The 18941-nt window shown below is 45.7% G+C and overlaps 1 protein-coding gene across 4 annotated transcripts in view; it reads left to right on the top strand.

Annotated features, from left to right (window-relative positions):
* The window catches only part of SH3PXD2A (SH3 and PX domains 2A), a 235349-nt gene that overhangs the window by 83530 nt on the left and 132878 nt on the right, over nt 1-18941 (top strand). For all 4 annotated transcript variants that reach the window (XM_074545171.1, XM_074545172.1, XM_074545170.1 and 1 more), the window contains exon 4: nt 14232-14308. In XM_074545171.1, the coding sequence (XP_074401272.1) occupies nt 14232-14308 (77 nt within the window). The remainder of the gene's footprint in view (nt 1-14231; nt 14309-18941) is intronic.

The raw sequence follows: 18941 nt of genomic DNA, 5'->3' as shown, positions 1-18941 counted from the left end.
CACAGTCAGGTAATTTTGTCATATGACTTTGTTTTACACAGGTACCCAGTGTTAATTCAGGTGCTTGGCACTTCCCTGCTATTTATTAACTTGTTCAAAAGCCACAGTGGCATTTTGGTTGTGAACAAGTTGATCTCAGGGACTGTCTTGTGTTTGTACTGTGTCTGGGACTGGGGATTTCTGCTCTGGGAATAAATACTTTGGAAAATACCTTCTCGTTCTTTGCAAGAGAACCACTCCTCTTCAGCTATCTCCTTTGCCCTCACCCTGCTGGTTGGGAAGTGGCATTTCCACCTGTTGATGCCAAGAAGGAGACCCCCTCTTACCCTGCACAGGGAAAAAGTGAGGGCTGGTTCTGCCTAAATCAGCATGGAAAAATATTATGCGGGGTGAGACTGAATTCCATTCAAACATAAATAGAGTAGCATGCCCCAGAATATCTCCTTGGTCTAAATCTTGCTGAGAAGTTGAAAGTCCCAAGTACCAATAAAGTCACTGACTAATGAACATTACTCAGTTCCTTTGGGTGCTTGGCTAGGGGCACTCATAGTTTCCAGTCATACGATTACTCCTTTTCTACTTTAAGCCATCCTGTTTTCCTTTAGTCTTTCAGCCTTAAAGAAATATTGAGTAACTCTGTGTTCTGCTTCTTAATGGCAAAGTCAAAGGATTTCATAGACATGGATCTTTTCCTGCTACCTGGAAACACCTTCTTTATCTCAGTGCCAGCTGATGTGTTAGTTTCCTGGTTTATTTTCTGTCACCTTTTCCGAGTCTCTCTTTCTCACCCCTTTTCCACTGGAACCATAAACAAGTTGGGATTTTCCAAGAAGTGGAGATGAATCGGCACCAGGACATCTGCTCTGCACAATGGGTTTTTGATGATGAGACAGGGAGGGATTAAAATCTAAACCTGAAGTTTGACAAATTATTTCAGTAAAGGCTTTAGGGAAGGCCAGCCCCAGTTTCTGGACAGCTCATTCTTGACTGCTAGTGGAGGTACAAAGAACAGCCAGCTTCCAGACAAGTCCTTAGCCTGGCACATGAGGAACCTTCAGTTCCTTGGGGTGTCTTGCAGTTTACCTGCAGGAGTAAATGTCTACATGGTACATGAGACCTGTGAGTGCTTGAGCTGCCGTCGACACCTTGTCCTGGGTCATTCAGAGCTGCAGCACTGCACCAGCATTTAGTGTCTTGCAGCATTTGATGTCACCTCCCAGCACCCGTGCCCAGGGTTGGCTTTGGATGGGCTCTGCTGAGTGGTGTGACCCTTTGCAGTGACTCTGCTGAGAGGTCTTGCACTTCTGTACCAAATGGAGCTCCTGGTGTTGTGATTTCACATATGCAACCATTGCCTCAGCTAAATTCACTCCTGTTGTACCTGAGATACAGGTACACATCTGAGAACATGACTCTTTTGGAAGTTGTGTGACTTGGAAACTTGTTTTTTACACATTCAAGTAAGAATGTAGGTTCATGGTGGCTTGAGCTGAGTGTCTGAGAGCAGTTCTGAGAGGCAGATGAGCCATTTCACCTGACCTGGGTCCAGCTGATCTGTGTTGGCTGGAGTAGGGATATGTGCTGCCTGCTTCCTAAATCCAATTACTTACTTTTCACAGAACTTACACCAAAGTATATGTGGACTATAGCAGCTGCCACTGAAATTTACAGGGATGTAGTTTCTGCAACAATTATGTACAATTCCTGACTCCTGCCACAATCTCATTCTGTGGCTGTGCCATGATGGTATATTTATTTCATCGTGGGAATTGCATACAAGTATCACCCACCAGTGAAATGCCTTCCTCTGTGGAATCTAGCACAGTGAATCTTAGATGGTAACACTAAACCTCAGATTGTAAGTAGGGATAAAGAAGAAGCCCACATCCAATTGACCATGGCAAATCCAATTCAAACTGCAAAGGGATATTTTTCCTCCCATTAGGCAGAATGTGATTAATTTCCCATGTGGAAAATTGTTCAAGACAGAAGTGCTTGTAAATTATGGCTTAAGAGATCCTATTACTTCCAGATCCATCAAAACCCACCATGCCTCCCAAAATAGCAATAAGAAGATAATTATATTAACAGCCTTTCTTGTTATTTGATGTATGACTGATATATGCTGTAAGGTTATTTTCTGCCAGTTTGGAGCCTTCATTTAATGCTTTGCCATTGTGGACATTAACAACAATCCTTGGTTTCTGACATTTGAAATAAGAATGTTACAGAAGAGTTTTTAAAATACGGGATTGAAAGCTAATTGGTGTCAACGAACCTACATTTTAAAACAATGCATCCTCTGAGGACGAGGACTTAAAAACTTCCTATCTGAAAAGATACATGGACTTACTGGCAGGGATTCTTGAATGATTTGGTTTAGGAGGTGCTAGTGACATAACTAACTTGGCTGGTCATGAAATTCACTTAGGATACTCAAATTTGGATCTGACTGGAAAACAGTGGGGGAGGATCTCATAATATCCGTGGTAAGAAGGCAGTTTGGTGGTGGTAAGCACAAAGGTGGGGAGAGAAGAACCATTTCAATCTAGGAAGGAGATTTCTGTAGCTCTGAGGGTGTTTCCCTGAAAACTGCAGCTCAACAGTCAGCAGCAGTCAGAAAGCCAAAGGTGGTGTTAAAAAGAATTAGGCAAAGAATGGGGAACAAAACCCAGAGCTTCAGCTGTGAAAATCCAAGATTTCCCCACGTTGTGAGTACTGTATGCAGGTCTGTGTTGCCTCTCAGAAAATGTACATAATAAAGTAAGGTGCTGAGAAGAATGACAGAGGTGATTACAGAGGGGAATTGGCTTTTGTAGAATAGGAGTAAATAGACTAAAAGTCTTCAGTCTTGAACAATGTGATGGTTGGGATAGAGCAGAAGTTTGTGAAATCACCAAAAATTTGGGAATGAGGAAAACATGATTAATTTTATTTCTCAGAATGCAAAAACCAGGTGCAGCCTTTGAAATCTGAAAAGCAAGCTTAAAGTGAGCAAAAGGAAGTATGAAATCACAAGCTGTGTGATTAAATTATGAAATTCATTTCCAGAGGACTCTACAGGGACCACAAAATCTGTAGGTTCAAAAATGCACTTGGGCAGTTTGTGTAGGATGAAGCCAACATTGGTTGCTAAAAGTTCTTTTCTAATTCCCAAAATGTCTGAGCTCTGCTGTGCAGGAACAGAAAGAGTGTATCAGGAGAAGGATCCCATTACATGTACCCTGTTCTTGCCTGTCTTCTACTGTCCAGTCTTGTAGAGAGGGAGCTGGGTTACAGAGACCTTTTTCCCAACCAAATGCAGCACTCCTACACTGCTGCAACAAAGTGGATTAAATCCTCCATCCCTTTTTAGTGTGTAATAACCACTACTGGAGCTGCATTCTTAAACTGAGCTGAACACATAGATAGTGATCCTCCATCTAGAGCTGGAGGAGATGGCATCTGTCCATTCTTGACCTTCTACTGGGAGACCACAAGTCTGCAGGCTGGACCACCTCAGAGGGGTTACCTGAGGTGCCCAATAGTGTGACTTTGTAACTCCATCCAGACCTGAATAGCACTGCACACCAGGACACAAAGGCAGACAGCATTTGGGGAGCTGCCATTCCTGTGTGGTGGCACAGGGAGAGAAAGACAGGTTTGTTTGTGGGGTGGATTTTGTTTGCAGCCAGTCCCGTTTGGCGGCTCAGTGTCTCTGTGGCTTCAAATGCAATTAATCAGGGCCCAAAAGGGTAATTACCAGTTCACATTCCTAATTCAGATTTCTGTGCCTATTCATGTTAGTGTTTTTTCTTTATTTTAGCAATAAAGTTGGGGTTGTTTTCATGTTTTCATGCTGCTGGCCAAGTGATCCTCTTTAAAAATAAAAAAATAGCAAAACATTAGTTTCCAGTCCACCTTTTTTTTTCTTCTTCCTGGGAAATGAGAAGCCCATATTAACTGTGAAAGGGAAACAAAAGTGTGCATGGTCCTAGGGTCCTGGTGTCACCTTGGCTGAAGACACTTTTTCTTTCATGGGGTGAGTAATTGCTCAGAGCATTAATCTCTGAAAGAGGCTTTTTATTCTGCAGTGGGCAAAGCTGTTGACTTCTGACAGTGCTGTTTCCTCCTTTGATCACACTTAAACACCTTGCTGAACTCAGAGAAGGCAGCCAGGGAAAGCTGGGGCTGCTCAGCATCCTGAGGTGCAGGGCAGCAGCTCTGTCCTCTTGCATCCTGAACATTGCATTTTCTTGCACATGGAGGAACTGAGAGGAATTTTTCACTGTCCTCCACTGTCTTCTGGCAGCAGCAGGCACTGCTGGTGCCAAGTCACACTTGAGCGTAGTTTGCATTGAGTGGCCTGAGCTGGGAGCAGCTGACGTGCTCCCACACAGAGGAGCTGGCTGTGAAGGAGGCTGGTTATCAGATAAGTAATTATAAAATCATTTCCCTGTTCCCGTGTCTCGGCTGAGCTGTGATAAGTGCTGGTGTGAGCGCTCCGAGCCGTGCAGCCGGGCTGGAGCAGTGGGAGTGAGCTTTGCTGTCCCTAGGAGGCCAAGGGACCAACACTGGCTCATGTTGGTGCAGCCCATGTGCCACATGGACCATGGTGTCCCCTGCCTGCCACAGGGGGGTTACCCTGCGCGCATCAGCAGGGAGGCTGGAGCAGTAGGGGTGGCTTCGTGGTCAGAGTTAGGAGGTGCTGCTGGGTGGCCCGGCCACAGACCTGACCCAAAGGCTGCTCCATCAGGCAGTGTCATGGGGTGGGCTGACCTTGGCTGGACAGCAGGAGCCCATAAAGCTGCTGTATCACTCTCCTTCTCAGCAGGACAGGCAGGGGGGAAATAAGATGGGAAAAAACAACTTGTGGGTCAAGATAAAGGCAGTTTGATAAAGTGAAAGCAAAGGTCACAAGTGGAAGCAAAGGAAAATGAAAGATTTATTCTCTACTTCCCATCAGCCGGCCGTGTCTGGCTGCTTCCTTGGAAGTGGAGCTTCATTATGTGTAATGGTTACTCTGGAAGACAAGTGTTATAAATAATGAATGCTCCTCCTTTCTCCTTTCTCTCAGCTCTGACTGCTGAGTTGATGTTATGCAGTTTGGAATATCCCTTTGGTCAGTTTGGGTCAGCTGTCCTGGCTATGTCCTCTCCCAAGGTTTTGCCCACTCCAGCCTTCTGGTGGTGGTGATGGCAATGTTGGACAGCTGTGAGGCTTTGTGAGCACTGCTTCTGGAGCACCAAAACACTGGGGTGTTATCAACACCTTTCCAGCTGCAGACACAAAGCACAGCGCTGTGCTCTGCTGCTATGGGAAAATCATCTCCATTCTAGTCAGATCCAATCAATACCTGTGGGCACAAGTCCCGGGTGGGTTATTGCACTGCAGGACAAGGGGTGCAGGTCTGGCTTTGAAGATGGCACAGGTTGGTGCAAAGGGTCAGAGCCCCAATATGTGCCCATATCCCTTCTCCTGAAGCACAGAAACATGATTGTGAGCCTTTGAAGCAGCAATAGCTTTATCAGGGATCAGAGCAGGCAGAGAGAAAATCCCTACCAGAGATTGCCTTAATAACACTTAAAAGTAAGATATATTGAAGAGATGTGTCTGGAACCAGAGGATTATGTCTATGGTTTGAGATGGTGTCTTGCTTGGTCTGTGATGAGCTTCTTGACTCAGAAGCCAGCCAGTTTTGGTCTGGTTGTTGTTCAGCAGCTTCTTCTGTACCTGCTGTCATCTAGTGAAAATTCAGCTTAAAACCAGTCAGCAGTTTCACCTGGAGGACTCCAAGAGAGCACTTTGATTTAGGAAACAAGAACAGTGCTCTGTTTTGTGAAGCACTGGGGAGTTAATTTCTTACTACAACTCTCTGAAACCCTAGCTGGTGAGTTCCAGCCTTGCCTAGTTTGTTTGCTACCATATTGTTTCTTTGTTTAATTTCTGTGTTAATTGGTGCCTTCCAAATACCCCAGCTGCTCTGTGGAGCACTGTCCCTGCCGATCTGACTGCTGAATTTCACCTCCTAGAATATGGGGCATGTGTAAACTGGCAGCTGACTTAATCAAGGTCTTCCACTGGAAAGTTTTGCCTCTTTTGTGGCAGAAGTTTAGAATTTGCTTTCAATTAAAATAACTGAACAGGAAGATTTTTCTGGCCCTGGATAGCAAGGTAGGTGTATTTTCATGCTACATGTGATCAGCAGAGGGATCTAGGGACTGGCTCTATGGCTTTCATTAGTGTGTGCTCGTTTTGTGACCTTGTGAAGCCACGTTTGCATCCCTACCCCTCAATTTGCAATGCTCCTGTAAGAGCACACGCTGTGGCACCGCGTTATTGCATGGCCACCCTCCCTGTAATAATAACTTTCATCTACGTGGTATGAGTGGAAATATTAGTTTATTCACAGCTCCAGTTCTCAACCAGCTTAAGGGTGGAGCCTCCCGAGCACTGTTATTGCCCATCACGCCAGAGGATGTGGCTGGGGCCTTGCTGTGCTTTTCCAGTGCGGTTTGGCAGGGGTGTGGTGCACATCCATCTCCCTGCAGTGACCCTGCTGCAGGGTCTCTTATCCCAGTGGATGTAGCCCCTAGGTCCCTGCTGGCAAGGCTGGTGCTGGCCAAGGGCCTCTGAGGTGGTGTCTCAGGCTTAGTGTCACACCAGCTCCTGCATGAATGACAGGTCTCACAAGACAGCATAAATGTTTTAATAGGCTCTGTTCCTTAAGGCTCCTGCTTTAAAAGACTGAGGAGGAACCATATGGTCCCTTCCTGAGGGTCCATACCACTCAGTGTCTGTAGGAAGACACCCGGTGACTTTACCAGACCCCAGTGAGCAATGTGGTACTTGATGTGGGTTTGGAAAGAGCAGAGAAGGAGTTTTGTTAGTGTAACTGCAGGGACAGGGTCTTGCCCTTTAGGAAGAGTATTTTTGATGGTTAAGGTGGCACAAAGGCATTTGAGAGGCTCTTTCCTTGTCCTGCTCAGGAGTCAGGCACTGAAGTAGCTCAGATGAAACAACCATTTTCACCAGCAAATGTGAAATACCCACAGGAACTGCTCCTTCCCAAAATTGTTGGGCCAACGTGCAGCGATCCACATCATTGCAACACTGCCCAGGGAGTGAAAGGTGCTCTGGAACATAGCTCTGCAGACTGTGGAGCCCTAATGATTTGGAAATCACAGGTTAGGAGCCACTAACTACCTCGGGGAGGGCAGGACAGTGGCGCCAGCTGATACGGGAGGAAAACCAAGTGTTTCAGCAATCAGATGCAGTGCTTGGTGTTTCTCTGTTTCTCAGTTTGGTTCAGGGTCCAGGTAGCCTGATCATTATTTAAGCCTTGGTGTTATTGCACATTAAATTTGCAAAACTTGGTCCTGGATATTTGGAAATGGATCTTTTTGAAGGATGTTCAACAAAATGAAACAAAGAGTGCAGTGGATGTGATTCTTAGGGAGAAGCATGCAGAGGTAAGGATGATGCTTTGGAAGGGTTTTCTGTGCCTTTTGCTCCCAGCGTAGCAAAGGTTATACAAAGAGCAGGACACTCCTGCATCCTCTGTATGAGAAAGCCCTGCTGTTTCCTAAGGCATCATTTCTCAGGTGTTTTGAAAATCTGACCCTCTCTGGGCTTCTTGTCTCAATGGGACTGGGAATTATCATGGTGTTGGTTCCTCCAGGTGAGGGTGTGCTGGCTGCAGGTGTGAGCACACTCCTCCCTCTGCCCTCAGACACACTGACTGCTTTCTGCAATTAAGAGCTCTTGGCTGTTTGCAGGATAATGCAGCTCTTGCAACCCACAATTACACACCAGTTCACTTTCCCTTGGAGAAGCTGAGCTGTGTTGTTTGAGGAGGCACCAATTTCACTGCAGAAATTGAAGACCTGACCCACTGAATCAACACTTCCAACATTTTATCACCACCCACAGACTGGGAAGTTCAGTTTTAAGGATTCTGGGGACTTGTGCTTATACTGAGATCATCTTGTGTGGGGTGGATGCTTTGCTTTGCTGTGCTCTGGTGGTAAAGTTGTTTTAAGTGAAGTGCTGATGGATCTCTGTGTTTGCTGATGCTCACAGACCAGTGCACAGGGAGCTGCCCCACAGTGAAAAAATTGAAAGGATAATTTTGTGCAACTTCTGCCTGCCCTTTCCAGACCAAACTCTGTATCATTTGCCTACACTGTGATTCCTGCTTTGCTTTGGAGAGGTGAGAGATTTGCAACTGGGACATGTGAAGAGGAGATTACAGCAGCAGTGGGTTGTTTGGGTGATAGCAGCAGGACACAGAGCAATGTGAAGTAGCTCTTGGCCTATGCAAAATATTCTACAAACACAGCTTGAGATTTGCACCCCATGGCCCCCGTCTGTCACTCCTGAATTTCGGTGTCAGTGCTCGTGGCTTTTCTCCTTCCAGCTGTGCCTGATGCTTCAATTCACAAAGTGTCGACTAGCAAAGCTGCTCTGGAGCTGATGCTGTTGTCCCTAGAGGACAATCCAGCCCTGTCAATTGGTTCCCCTTTCTAATTATTCACGTAGGAGCATATTCTGCTTATCACTTCTAATGGAGGAAGATTTCTCTTCCTGGTGATACTCTTTTATACAAGCCATGTTACTTCCCATGCTTCATTGCTTCTCAGTGATTTTCTTTAACATTGCAGCTTATGCACATTAAAAACAGGATCCAAGGGCAGGAGGACACTCTCCCCACCATCCCCCACATCTCAGGGCAATATTGTTATTGCTTGTGTGGCTTTCCTGGCTGCCCCATCTGTCTCCATCACCTCTTGTCACCTTCCATGGTAATTCCTGCTGATTAGCAAAGGCCTTTATCAGCTGAGGCTCTTTGGCAAGACAAGTTCAGCCAACAGTTCTGACTCTGTCACGAGTTTCTACTTATTAAAAAAGTCCTTCCCCCTCCCACCGGTGGAAACACCATGAATCATTTCCCTCCCCTTTCTTTGTCAGGAGCAAATGCCATCAGTGTTAGGACCCTGGCATTGACTTTCTGACTCCAGGAAATCATGGGTGAAACAATCCATGGAAACTGGAATCCCCATTTAAAAGTAAGATATTATTTTGTAAGGAACACGCCTCCCTTCTGGCTGCTATCAGATTGCCATCTGATTGACATTCACATGTACTTTCATGAGAAAAATAATTTTTTGTTATATTCCATATCATTGTGCTGTTGATCTATCTATTTTACAGTGCAAGGTGGCAGTACATGTTTAAATGCCCCATTTTGGAGATAGATTGTGTGTCAGGTGCCTGAGAATTTTGGCAGGACCCTGAGGTGGATGTCACAGCTCAACTGGGTTGAGGGGAATTTGTGTCATATTTGATTGCAGGCCTGTACTTATTTGGTGTATAAAAATAATTCTGATAGCCATGTGTAAGAATTAGAAGCTTTCATAAAAATACTTGAATGGCAAAATAGTTTTAGTTACACTGGAAGAAGCTTCTTAGCTCAAAAGGAGAACCTGTAACTGCACTCGGGCTAAATTCTTTACTTTTGTTTACTGATGCAACTGATGCAGTGTAACTGCAAGAAGAGTCTGACCTCATCTCCCAGGTACCTCTGAGAAGTACTTTGGGTTAAACATGTTGCTTGGCAATACATACAGACCTGGTGCCTCCCAGGTTTTCAGGTAAAAAAGGCAGAGAATCAACAGCCCAGTAACAAGAACAACATGAAGGGGCAGAAGAAGGAGCTCTTTCCTGCTCCTGGGAGAGAGAACTGACAGAACCTCCCCAGCTGGAGCTTCTGTAGTCAAGGCAGCACATGTCTCTTTTAAACGTAAATCAGATGAGACATTAGACTACTTTTAGTGCTCCCATTAGTCTTCAGGCTGTCCACTATAGAATATTTATCATATGGCTTGCTTCACGTGCTGCATTCTGAAGTGTAGTGTTCTGAAGTGTGGTGATGGTGCTTGAAATTCAAGATTAAATGTCAGTATGCATTTGTCCATCGTCCCTTTGATAGTGTGTTTGGTCTCTTCTTAGTCTCTGGCAGAGGCTCTTTGCATCAAACAATTGGTGTCCTTAGGCCAGTCCATCACCCAGACATACCTGGAAGTGGGACTCGAGGTCAGCAATCAGAGAGTAAGACCAAGAGATGAATCTGTTCTCTGTCAGATTTGGAAGGGAGCTAAACCCTGCTCCTTGCTGGCCCTGCAGCAGCTGCCTCTCACTGTTGGCTCCAGGGGAGCAGCAGGGCTGGCAGCTCAGCACTGAGCCACTGCCACCAAGGTGGGAAGGTCACCAAGGCATCCCGGGAAGGTCTCAAGGCCGAGGTATGCAGCACCTCTCCTTGGCAGTGAAAGGTGTGATCAGGAGATTTGTTTTAGAGACTGAGAGCTTACAAATCCCCATCAAGGGCAGTGGCTGCTGACAGCTGGCATCTGCTGTGCTTGTAGGGACTGTGTACCATATGTCCCCCTCCTAGACAAGGAAAGCAGGGTTCTCCTGCTAGGCATCCCTTCAGGGACTTGTGCTGGTTCTTTGCTGATGGTGCCTGGTGCTGTCCTGCCTCAAGACCATGCTCTACAGTGCCACCAAGCTGGGTTTCTTCCCTGTACAAACCACAGCCTTGGCTATTACAAACCATTAGGCTGTGGACCCTTCTGGTGTACTCAGCACAGGTCTCTGGGCTGATGGGAGCACCAGAGTGTTTGGATGCACTTAAACCAGTTTGTTCTTGGGCCTCGTGGCACTTGTTAAAAGTCTATGTTACTCCAAGTATGAGGTGATGCAGGAATAAAATGATATTCTGAGGATACTTTTAAGCTTACAGAATCAGCAGCTGCCAGATAGACAATCTCCTGCATAGCTTTATTATTCCCACTGTGTATACAGGAGGAAACTTAGGTCTTATGAGAGAAGAGGTGTGTGGTCGTGAAATTAAAGACTGCATATATATATATATATATATATATATACACACACACACACACACAGAGATGAAGGGATGACTTAAGATGTCTTCTGCTATGTTAAACCTGATACTTTGCCTCTTATCCATATTAATTTCCTAGGAATAATATTTTCTTTAAAGAAAAAATGATAAAAATAAATACTGTTATCCTGCATTAGCAGAAGGGCTGGAGCCCTATCTTTCCCACGTCTCTCTTTCCAATTTCTGCTGTCTTCAGAGCCCTTCCTAACATGTGCCAGACCTCCTTTGGCCCTGTGCAAGCCTGGCACACCAGTGAATGAAATACTTGCATGAGGCAGCGTCATCTCGTGTAACCTTTGACTTCCCATCTGAATGGACACAGATTTCCTGTTCACTTCCTAGCTGGGCTGCAGCGTGCTGAAAAGCCACTCATCCTTCTGTAAAATGGGGTTGTAGTGCCTGAGGAGGCTTAAAAGAGCTGCAGTAAAAATTCAGGAGGGAGAAAGCAGTGCTCTATGTACTCACAGAGAAGAGATCCCTTCCTTGTATTCCCGGAGGAAAAGCCAAGTGGCACATAAACCATTACTCCACCCTCGCCAGGAAGTTGTCTGGGCTGTTCTGCATTTACCAGCCACCCTGGAACTTTCCCACTTGATGTTGGTGCTGGGCAAAATGCTCCCTTCCAGTGCTGTCCAGAGGGCTCCTTGCTGGCTGATGTGCTCCTGCTGCCCAGCTCTCTGCCTTCCCTGGATTTATGGTGATGCTATCAAGGGAGCTTGTTAGGCAAAGCTTTCCATTGACGGGGTCTGCACTCACTTGGAGAAGGCAGAGTGTACAACATGGGTGTCTCACACTCCTTTCCTTTTTCAGTCCTGTGGGACCTCCCTTGCTTTCAGAGGCAGACCCAGAAAAGGGGGAGCTGGAGAGAGCAGCAGTAACCGGCGCTGGGTCTGCCAGCAGTCCCTGCTGGGCGGCTGTGCTGGCGTTAACTGAGCCCCCATCAGCACGGTCTGCCTTCCCAGACAAGGGGAGAAGCTGGGCTCTTGGGAAGCTGTCCCTCCTTAGGTGACTCTGTCAATGAGACGTCTCTGCCTGAAGACCTCCAGAATTTGTGGGGGGGGGGAGGGTTCCCTCCTTGCTGCCCATCAGAACTGGATGTGTTTGCAGAGTGTCCTTGTTTCTCTTCTTGTTTTTTCTTTGTCGACTGACACTTCACAGTGCTCTAAAATACCCAGTCTTGTCTAGATCTCAGCTTTGAATGCCATACTGGACTGGGCAGCTGCAGATCTTCCCCACTGGCCTCACTGAGCCTTTTCCAGTTTCCAACAGTAGAAGGAAAATATTCCTTTTGCTGATGGGATTAAAATGGAAGCACCTTCTGGGCTTTGCTTTGTCCTAACAATACAGCTGCCCTGATATTTTCCATCTCCATTTAAGGACTGAATTAAGATTCATCATATCCTGGGGTCGTTTTTGTACTGTTTAATATAACATTCTTTATTATTACTTTTAGAAAAGCTGAGTTGCATTTACAGGAGATCTTTCATGTGTTTAAATCTTTGGTTCCTTTATGTTTTTATATGGTCACCCGTTCAACTTTCAACTCATGGCTTGAACTGAAAACAGGAAAGCCAGAAAGTGAGACTGTTTCCAAAATGTCGTTTTCTCTTTGCAGTATATTTATAAAAGTTGCAAAAAAAATTACCAAGGTCTCCCACACCAGCATTTCTAGAGCACTGAGAAAGGAACTATTCCTTTCTCTATAGCTACCCCTACCTCTTTCTGCCCCCAAAAAGCAGTTTATTGCTGTTATGCAGTATAAGTGTGATCTTCAAGGCAGATAATTCTCACCATTTACCAGACAGAGAAGCAGGAAATAAAGAATCTTCCAGTGTGTCCAGTGTGGGTCAGTGCAGGAGGATGGAAGGGTCACTTTCTGTCTCCAGCTGCTTCTGACTAAATTGCTCAAGCTGATGCAATTTGAGTAAATTGCTCAAGATGATGCAATGTCTCAGACACCCATTGAAGATTTCCCAGTGACCACAAGGCATCACATCCTACAGGGACGGCTCAACATCAGCATAGTAATGAGATAACCACAGGGAACCCAGCGAGGGAAACTGATGGCACCAGGAAATGGCTTCACCTCACAGCACAAACTGTTTTGTTGCCAGAATTGGGGATAAAGATAAACCACTTTCTCCTGTCTGAAACAAAAGGCTTTAACACCTTCCAGATAGCAGCTGTGGAGGAAAAGGCAGCCAAAAGGGGCAGTGTCTGGGGGAGGCTTAGAGCCTTTGCTACTGGATTGTCAAAGGCTGCCATTTCATTAACCTCCCAGGTTGTGCAATCGGATGAAGTCAAAGCCACATATTCAGATTTTGGATCTGATTTGATTTCTTAGTCCAGTCTCCTATCTCACAATCTATGGATGAGTATTTTTGCCAGTTGGTAGAAGCAGTTTGGAGCAGGGTGTATTATAGATGTGGTTTTTTTACAGATATTTCATGGACTAAATAATGCTGGCAGATGCTGTTTTCTTGTACCACAAGGAGAACATACAATTTATTCTTGTCTGATTGTATGAAAAGGAATACAGCACAAAAGGAAAAGGGAAGAAAACCACCAAAAAAGGATACGAAGATATAATCCCTTCTAGCCAAAAAAATACCAACTCTATGACATCCTTGTGTGTGGGGAAACTCAGTTCCTAGATTATTTTGATAAACTTTGTTACAATCAGTTTCACACAAAACCCGGTTGTTTATTTAATTTTAACTGCTTGCAGAAATGTCATCCAGTAAGGACATGGAGGTTATTATTTTTCTTTTAGTTTAAAAAAAAAAAAAAAGAGTTTGTTTATTTTTCTTCTGTTATTTGGTTTCTCCATGTAGATTTATAAGGGCTCTGTCACCAACAGTCTGGTATTTGCTGTGAGCTGGGTGTGTGGTTTGTCTGCTGGAAGGGCAGGAGCATCCACAGTGGGAGGCAGTGAGTGGGGAGCAGATGGAGCCCCTGATGCTTCCTGCACAGCCAGCATGGCCATGCCCGAGTGACCCTCAATTGGGGGCGAATCACAGCAAAGTGTCAGTCCATTCCAGGGTACTGCCATCACTGTGAGGGAACCAAAACCTTCTGTGTTACCTACAGGGTGAAATCAGAACCTCCCTCTGTCCCTGGGTGTCCTTTGGAAGCTCACACGGGCAGGACTGTGGTGGCAGTCATCCAGGTTTCATGCTGGCAGCCATGGCTGGAGCCAGGCATGAAGCTCTCTCTGCGTGGTGCTGCTGTGCTGTCCCCCATGGCAGGTGATGTCCCTAACCCTCCCCTTCGTGTGTTCTCTCCTCAGGCAAGATCCTGTTCCGGAGGAGCCATGTCCGAGACGTAGCAGTGAAGAGGCTGAAGCCCATCGATGAGTACTGCAGGGTAAGGCTCTGGGGGCACAGCCCTCCTGCCTGGGGGCTCAGGGCACCACCAGCACTGGCATTTCCCTGCTGGAGAAAGGAATGGATGTGTCACAGTGCTGACACCCATCACAGGGCGGGATGGTCCCTCCCAAACACCACCCAGACTGACAGGGCAGGCGGAAACAGGCTGCTATTTGATCCCAGGGTCCTCACAGCTTTTTCCTGGCAAACTTAATGTACTGGTTTGGCGCCTCATTTACTCAGTAAAGGCTCTAAGCCTCACCTGCCCTAAATGTGGATTTTTTTTCTGCATCAGCCTTGATGATTCAGGAGTTGAGCAGGCAGAGTGGCACAGCTAAGGTGGTGTTTTCTTCTGTTTTCTGCTTGTCTGTCCCCTGGTGCCACAAGAGGGACAGCAGTGGCTTGTGCAGCACTGAGGGTGGACCTGTGTCTTCCAGGAATGCTTCTCCTCATGAGTGAAAGCCTAGAAATTTCTTGCTGGACAGAAAAGCTTGACTCTGTTGAGAAGAATATTAAGCCACCTAATCTTTTCTTTCTAAACTAGAGTTTATGATATGATGATAATTAATTCTCTGTCAATAAAATAAAAGTAGTTTGCTTAGGCAAGTCCTACTTGCTTAGGCAAGTAGGATTCCCAGTTTTTGCAGAGGTATCGAGTCCGTCAGCACATTATTTAAACCCCAGACTTCCTCTCTTATTTCCCTTGAGGTTTTCTTTCCATTTTTAGAAAGTCAGAGGAGCAGGTGGAGGGGGAAAAAAGCATTCCCAAGAACTTCTCCAGTCAGACATTTGCTCATCCAAAATTGGAAGCAGATTGCCAAAGTGCCTGAGGCGTGCTGGGGGTGGTGGTGGTGGTGGTGGTGAAACCCATGCCATCTGCACCCCCGGGGTGAGGAAGCTGCAATTAAAGTCTTCTCTCATGAGATCAGGCTTTTTTGTGTGACAATTAGTGTACTGTCTTCCTGCTGGCAGCCAAATGGCTCTTTCTGAAATATGTAGGGTCTCAGTGGGTCCCCAGCCTCCCTCCTTCAGACAGGAACTGCTGGCGACAGGAGCGGCAAGGCCGGCTGATGTCAGGGTTCACCCAGCAGATGCTGGGGGGGAAAGCAGGGACTTTGTCACCAGCAGTGAAAGCAGTGGCCAGGGGCAGCTGGTTCTCTGGGACCCCATTGTCTGTGTCCCAGACAGACCTGACCTGACCCAGCCTGGCCTGCTGGGGCTCCACTGGTCATGGCCAAGGGGAGTGTTGTGGCTGATGGCACATTCATTGACACGGTGGTGCTGTGATTCCTGCTCTCCTCATTTCCTTTTTTCTCTCTTGGACAAGTCTGGCTCAGGTCATAGAATCATAGAACGGTTTCACTTTGGTTCAGATCTGCTGCTGCCCAAACATGGTTCGATATGTGCCTGCAGCCAATCTGTTTACTTAATCTATGTATTGATAGATGCTGCTTTTGTGAACAGAGACCCCGCAGTGTTGGATTAGCCCAGTTTCCCCCAGCCCAGTGTTCCCTGTCTCCAGGAGCAGCCACAGTGGTTCTCAGCACTGAGTATCACAAACCTTTAGTGACTTCTCCAGAATATTATTCCAGTGGTCTCTGGCACATTGGTTTCTTGTGCCTGGTGTAGTGTCTTTTTATTTTGTTTGCAGTTTACTGCAATTTGTGTTTAATTTGCCTTTGTACCCATTTTCTGCTTTTCTGCCCTTCTCCAGTAAATGTTTTGATTCTTTAGAGAATTGTATGGAACTGTAGAGCAAGAGCATAATTTTGACAAGTTCCTACTTCTATAAGAGTTCAAAGCTTATGTCCATATTAATCCTGAAATGAGTAGGCTGACAAATTTAGAAAAAATTAGAGATTTTTGCTGGAATGATGTGGGTGAAGCTGATGGAATCAAATGAATAAAGAGAACAATAGACCTCTGTCCCCTGGAATCTGTGTGGCAGCTGAGGGGGAGGCAGGTTCAAATGCAAAGTTCATGGCTTTTTTTTTTTGCAAGATAAGAGTTCTCCATCCATGTCACCTGTCCTGGAAAGCTGAAGCACAAATGGGGGATGCAAATGTTTGACCATTTGTTGTCTGGTTTTTGCAGACTGTCAGTGTGGAAATTTGCATGGCTGAGAAGCAGGTCTTACTCCTGCTGTGTGGAAGTGTTTGTGGTTTCTGTGCCAGGAACAGGCAGAGGCTGTCTTAGAGTTTGTGGGGATACTTGGCAGTAAGGGGAGGTCTGCAGAAGATTCTGTATCAGGGGCATCATCCTTCTGGACCCTACAGCTTCCATCTCTGTACCCCTCATGTCTGGGTTGTTCCCAGTGAATTGTAGCAGCTTAGGGAAATGCCATCACAGAGGTAGCTAGGGCAGTGGTTTTGCTAAGGCTGTGAGAAACTTTGAAGTTGCAATGGAAATGAGAGGAGTGGGATACATGGGAAGATTTCCAGGAGTTTTCTCATCTGTAAGCATGAAAGTGCAGAGTCTGGATGTCCTTACTGGTAACCTGAGTGAGTTACCAAACAAACTGTGTTTTGCCAGTAAATGTGTGCTGCCCACTGGAATTAGCCTTGCTGGATGATTTTCCTCTTAACTGCAGGCTTGGAATTAGTTTAGTGTGATTTAAGGTCTTCTGGGCTCATTGGACCCGATTTTCTAAATTTGTTTAGGAATTTTTGCCAATGTGAAAGAAAGAGCAACTTCATAGAGCTCCCGTCCCGAGGGGCATTTTATTTATGAGGCTTTTGATCTCTCAAACACACCTCTGGTGAGTGCTTGTCCAGTGTGTACCATCCTCTCTTCAAGAAAGACCTTTCAGGTCAGTGGTTCACAAAACCATTGCTCTATCTTTTCACAGCTCTCTGGGAAGACTTGGGTCAGAATTTGCTGACTTCCATATTTGTGTGTGATGATCCTAATTGAGGGAAGCATCTTTGTGCAGGGAAGACCTCTAGATGTAACATCCCATTGTCATAAACACTAACCTGGGTTTGTCACATGCCTTCATGCTGTCCCAAATAACTGGATATGGTTTTAAGAAGAAGCTTGGGAGCTTTTCTGTAGTGAGGCTTGAGTATTCAAATGGACATCACCTAAATGGAAATTAAATGAGCAAGTCACATCAGTGCCAGGAAGTACTTTTATTAATGCCTTTCTTTTATTAATGTTCACTATTTGAGAGACAATACTTCACAAACATAGTTACCTCCCTCTTGGTCTCTCAGTCCTGCCTCTCTTTCAAGGTTTAATCCTTGAACCTGTTAAGACAGGTATACAGACATTTCTCTCTCTATCTGTTGTACAACTAAGCTAGTTTGATTGAAGATGGAATAGCAGTCCTGGTCAAGAATGGGAGTTTAACTGAAATACTTTCAAAATTTATCTGTTGTTAGTGAAATATTTTCAAATTTGATCTGACATTTTTAATCCATGTTTCAGAATCCCAGTGCATTTAGACTGGCTGCAATAATGAGAGTTAATTTTTTGCAACACTCTTCTCAGCACCTGGAGCAGAGCCTTGTTTTCCATTGTGTTATGGTGCTTCCATGCCAGAAGCTCTTCCAATGTTCCAGTTACTTCCAAAACTGCACCCTCTTTCCTCTTTTTTCTCAGCTCTTTATTTATTCCTACTTCTCTCCAGTCTGAACCACCCCTATTCATTCTTCATCCACTTCTCTGCCTGCCTGTCAGTGTTTGCCATCCACCACTTCAGTGCTTTAGTTCAAGCTTGAGATTCTCAGTAAAACAGAAGATGTTTTCATATTTCATGAAACAATTTATTTCTTTGTTCTCAGAAATCATCTATTTTATTTGCACCTTCCCCCTTGCTGGGCTCATGGCCATTCCCAAACATCTGGCTCTAGTGACTAATGTTAATGAAAATGATAAACAATTAGAGGAAAAGTAAGGGAGTCATAACTGTGCAGTATTGTGAACTGGCACTATGTATTTGTATGCAGAGCTGGGAATAAATCCCCTGGACATTAGGGATTTAAAAGCTGTGCATCTGAAGTGTCTCTAGGGGCTGTGTGAAGACAGTCAGTGATTCACCCCTTCCAGAGGCAGACATCCCTGGCAGGGGGTAGACAAAGCACCCTCTGAGGATGCTGCTCTTTCTCTAGCAATGGGACAAGGTGATAGACAAGTGTGGCCAGTCTCCCATGGAAGACACATGAAGTTCATGGGGTGGATACCATTCTGTGCATACCCACACATGTGCTCTGCATCTCTGCATATACACATCTCTGCATCAGGTTTCCAGCCCACAGCCCTCAACACATCCTTAGGAGTGCCTGCAGGGTTTTATACCATATATTCCATGAAGCCTTTGAGCTGTGATGCTGTCCAGGGAGCCATTCCCAGTTCATGTAACCATAAGCAGTGAACCCCTGCCTGTACTTGGTGCTCTGCTGGTTTTGATTGCTGTGTGTGGCATACAGCAGCTTTCCACAGGTGGGCTGGGGCTCTGAGAGTAGCTGGCCATCTCCAGCACACCCTGCTCACACCCTGCCTAATGTTTAAGCTTTTCAATAGCCTTTTGAGTCACCTGCTTTGCAAGGCTGTAAGCTGTACTACAGAGCCAGACATGATTACAGGCTGGAAGGACACATGAAAGCCCATCTATCTCCTGAGGGATGTGT

The sequence above is a fragment of the Zonotrichia albicollis genome, chromosome 7 (genome assembly GCF_047830755.1).
Source record: "Zonotrichia albicollis isolate bZonAlb1 chromosome 7, bZonAlb1.hap1, whole genome shotgun sequence".
NCBI lineage: Eukaryota > Metazoa > Chordata > Aves > Passeriformes > Passerellidae > Zonotrichia > Zonotrichia albicollis.
Note: the sequence above shows the minus strand (reverse complement) of the source record. Positions and strands in the feature narration are given on the sequence as shown.